The 4,262-nt window shown below is 37.9% G+C and overlaps 1 protein-coding gene across 1 annotated transcript in view; it reads right to left on the reverse strand.

Moving 5' to 3' along the window:
- Window positions 1-2,530: 2,530 nt before the first annotated feature.
- Window positions 2,531-4,262, reverse strand: part of FBXL5 (F-box and leucine rich repeat protein 5) — a 26,019-nt gene continuing 24,287 nt past the window's right edge. The window contains exon 10 of the mRNA XM_011364875.2: window positions 2,531-3,322. Within this exon, the coding sequence (XP_011363177.1) occupies window positions 3,246-3,322 (77 nt within the window). The 3' untranslated portion in view covers window positions 2,531-3,245. The remainder of the gene's footprint in view (window positions 3,323-4,262) is intronic.

Raw genomic sequence — 4,262 nt, forward strand, 5'->3', positions numbered from 1 at the left:
CCCACTAGATGCCAGTTACATCCTTCCCCTCTGCTAAGTGACGACAACCCAAAATGTTTCCCTATGGTGCCTAATGTCCTTTAGGGTATAAACTGCCTCCAGTTGAGAACTACTAATGTACTACAAGGAGGAATTCACTTAAAACAAAACAAAGAGGGACCAAATTAAGGAAAATCTTTCGCCTTTAGCTATATTCCCTTGTGCCTTCTGTTATCAAATTGTATTATAACTATGTTTACATGCCTCTGATACCTGTACTATGAACTCTTCAAGAGAGTCCAAGGACTGACCCGTGACAGTCATTACCAATGTAGAGACAAGACAACACAGTGGTTACACCCATGAAGACTAGAGAAATCCTAGTTCTGCCACTGACTAGCTGGAATACATGGACCAGGTCCTTAACCTAGTACTTACTTTCCCCATGTGAAAGATCGGGATGATTACAAACCTACTGCACATTGCTGTCACGACTGAGCAAGTCAGTACACTTGAGGTACAGCTTGATCCCTGAACAACAGGAGTTGGGGCGCCGACCCCATACTCAAAACCCACATGTACCCTTTGACTCCTCAAAAACTTAGCTGTCCCTCAGAACTCATGGGGGACTGGTTCTAGCCACCACCCCCGCACACACACACACACACACAGATACCAAAATCCTCAATGTTCAAGTCTCCTATGTAAAATGGCATAGATCGATGCAGTCAGCTCTCTGCATCCAGACTCCCAACCGCAAATCAAGAAGAGTAGAGGTATTTACTGAAAAAAATCCACGTATAAGTAGACCTGCTCAATTCAAGTCCAAATTATTCAAGGGTCAACTATATTTAGGACACTGCCCAGCAGTGAGCACGTGGTGTCTGTCAGGTTCCACAAGGATTTTACGTAACTGTTGCCTTTCATCTAAGAATGAAGTTTCAATAGTTCACAAAGTCAATCACAAAACTAAAGATAAATTTAAGTACAGTGTTTCATTAAATATTAACTATCCCCTTAAGTTAATAATAAAACAGCGATAATGTATAAAAGTTAAAAGCAGATTATGCTATCTCCCCATGCAACTGGAGGGAAGGTGATTAGCAGAAAAACAGTGAGTTTCCTCGTGGTTGTGCTGACGTACCGAAGTCAGCTTGGTTCAAGCTTGCCAAGTCCTATTTAACGGTTTGCTAGTATCAGGCAGCACAGGACAAAGCAAAAGGGAGGCAATTCAATTACCTGGAACCCCTGGGGAAATTAGCTGCTCGAATTATTTAATTTAAAAAGATGACATTTAAAGCCAAGCCCAGAAACATCTAATGGTGAATTTTCTCTATAAGTATTATAATCAACCCCCCTCCACCACCCTCTCCCCCAAATACCATACTCTTTTCTGACTATATGGGAGATAAACTCCGGTCCTCCCCTGATGACTCAGGACCTGGTTACAGATGAGCAATCTTACCATGCGGTTCATGTAACTACAGATAAGGTGAAGTATGGGCTTGGATGGGACTCACTCCAGAAAAAATCTTGTCATTTATTTTCTTGAAATAATCCCTTATGTCAACTTTTCCAATAAACTTGGTTAAACACTCATAGAAATAAAAATATAATAACTACACAACAGTCCACCTTACAATATAAAACTTCTGACCCTGTTACTGCTCAATAAGCTCAGATTTCAAGTTTTCTGAGGCAATCTAAAAAGTTTACTTTGTGCTTAGGCCAGATTTTCAAAGCAGGTCACAAAAGACATGACTACTTCAGTTTAAGAGCTACAGACTCAAAGTACGATGGTCAGCTTATTCAGCTGCCCTACGCCTCGTGCAGGAAACTGGCGCTGGTCCCAGCATTCAGTTCGCCAATGTTAACAGGAATGGAGTCGAAATGAGAGACCCTACAGAGAAAGGCACAAGTTTGGAGAGTCGTTGGACGTAACCCTTTAGAGCGGGTCTTCCCTTGGAGTGTTTAATTCAAATGTGAGTGACATTTAAAAGCAAGAATAATTTCTTATTTATATTCCCATCAAACGATTCCTCTCTCATCTTTGGACAACCCCTCTAAAATAAAGTTTTCCCTTAGCTTGAACTGAAACCTGTCTACCTATAGTTTCTCTCTCCTACTCTTCCTATCTCCCAATAAAACAAACAAAATCATTCCTGGGACCCAAAATAACAAGACTGCAAGATTACTCCCTCTTCCACAGCCTTGCGTGTATTTCTAAAACTAAATGGCGTGTCACTCACTATTCTCTTCTTCGTGACACAAAATCATATGTAGCATTATGTAAAAATGACTTTTCTGAATTGTAGGTCTCCGCCCCTATTATCTTTTCCCACAGCAGTGAAGATAAGCATTCAAACTCTGACTACTGCACAATTAATTTCAAAAAGACTATTCAGCTCAACGAAATTAAGTTATCTGTCTAAAACTGTTCCTTGGGGTCATGATTTCATGGGGGCTCAAAAGACAAAATATTTAGTCCTATTTTACACCAAAGTAAACCTGCATTGAGATTTATAATAAAATCAAAACACAAAAGAAATTATATGGTAAAGTCCTCAAAGTAGATTTTATTTATACAGTTCTTCAAATGATCGTGGAATTTTTAAAAATCTCTCCCAATTTGACAATTTAGGGACAGTGGTAGGAACCAGGGGTCTTTGAAGAAAGCAAATACAAATAAATTGGTGCTTTGCTAGCTCACTGAGCTAACACCAAGAAGCCAATTTATTCTATCATTTTAAAGAATCTTATATGTGGGTATGTTTGAATTGGCCCTCTGAGAATTGTTCAAATAAAGGAAACATTATGGAAAAGAGACTTGTTGCCAAAATGTGCAGTCTTTGAAAATAAAACTTCAGAAATCTATGTTTGAAAAGATCTACAAAGCTTGGTACAGTGTTTATACAGAAAGAGAACCAATAACCCCCACTGACTTTAAAACGCAAAATAATCTAAAAAATACTTTAAATGGCAAGGCATTAGTGACATTTTTTTCAGAGCGCTCAATTTAAAAGAAATCTGATAAAACTGTTCTCACCCTTATGAAAAGACCTAATCTCTTTCTAAAACAAAAACGAGAGAAACAACACTGTACAATAATTCACTGGTAAATTAAGATTTCTGAGGCCGTAAGGAACGGGGCCAAAACAAGTCACACTCAAAAAGGGATGGTTAACACAAGAAATGTGCTATAAGTAAAGTGCATGAGAGGAAGCCTGCTCAGCTAAATGAAGTAGACAAAGGTCAGAAGTCAAGGGTCATTCGCCAGAGCGGCAGCAGGCTCGAAAACCACACTGCAAATTCTGGCATCCGCTGGCGGTATCAGCATGAGGACCTGTATAAAAACAGAGAAGTGTGAAAGGAGGAATTTCTTAGGGATCACATAAAAATAATCGTGCTTATGAAAGAGCTACAAAATTTGATTTTTTTTTTTTACTACCAATGCACTTATAACATAGAAGTAATATCTCACAATGCATGTATAAGAAATTATCCAGGGACAAAAATGCCAATAGTTTGACTTTAACTAATACATCCTTGATGGTCCAAAACATAAATGAAAGAAGGGAAATGATATTTTGGCAACCGTCTTACAAAATAAAAATCTGAGAAGAAAAGGAGATAACCCGCAAGCCAGAATGCCAAGCTAACCTAGATTCTGTACAGTCTGAGCATCCTTCCTAAAATGTGACTGAGGCAAAAATGGCCTTATCGGTACTAGATCAGCTAAAGAATCCAGTATTGAGCAATTACAATAAACATTACATTCAAGATTTTTAAAAACTATATGGACAGACTTTAACGTGTTTGCCGTATTTTTATCTAGCATCCGCAGCCAAGATAAATCATATAATAAGGTTAAGTGAAATTACTTTTCAGAATTAAGTATATAATGAGTGATTAAATAAACATATCTAAGACATAAAGATTCATCTAAGACATAGATTCAACTACAAAGAAGAGAAATAACACTTGTGGAATAAATGACATTTTATCCCTGTCACATTATACTACCTAGACATTAGATAAAAGATCGTTAGGGAACAAAGCTGAGAATTAGAACATGTCAAAAAAGAGATATCATGGCAAATAGTCAAATGTCAAGTACTCTGAATGAATCACAGTTTTCATAAATGCAGGCAAGTGTGGAAAAGGATGTTTTAACCACACTAAAGCCTTTCAGTAGTCTGCACCATGAACAGAAAAAGAGCAATTCATTAGTTCTTTACTCATCAATCAGAACCACAATACTTGTCATAGGTAAGGATCATACA

The sequence above is a fragment of the Pteropus vampyrus genome, unplaced genomic scaffold, assembly GCF_000151845.1.
Source record: "Pteropus vampyrus isolate Shadow unplaced genomic scaffold, Pvam_2.0 Scaffold5, whole genome shotgun sequence".
In the NCBI taxonomy this organism is placed as follows: domain Eukaryota; kingdom Metazoa; phylum Chordata; class Mammalia; order Chiroptera; family Pteropodidae; genus Pteropus; species Pteropus vampyrus.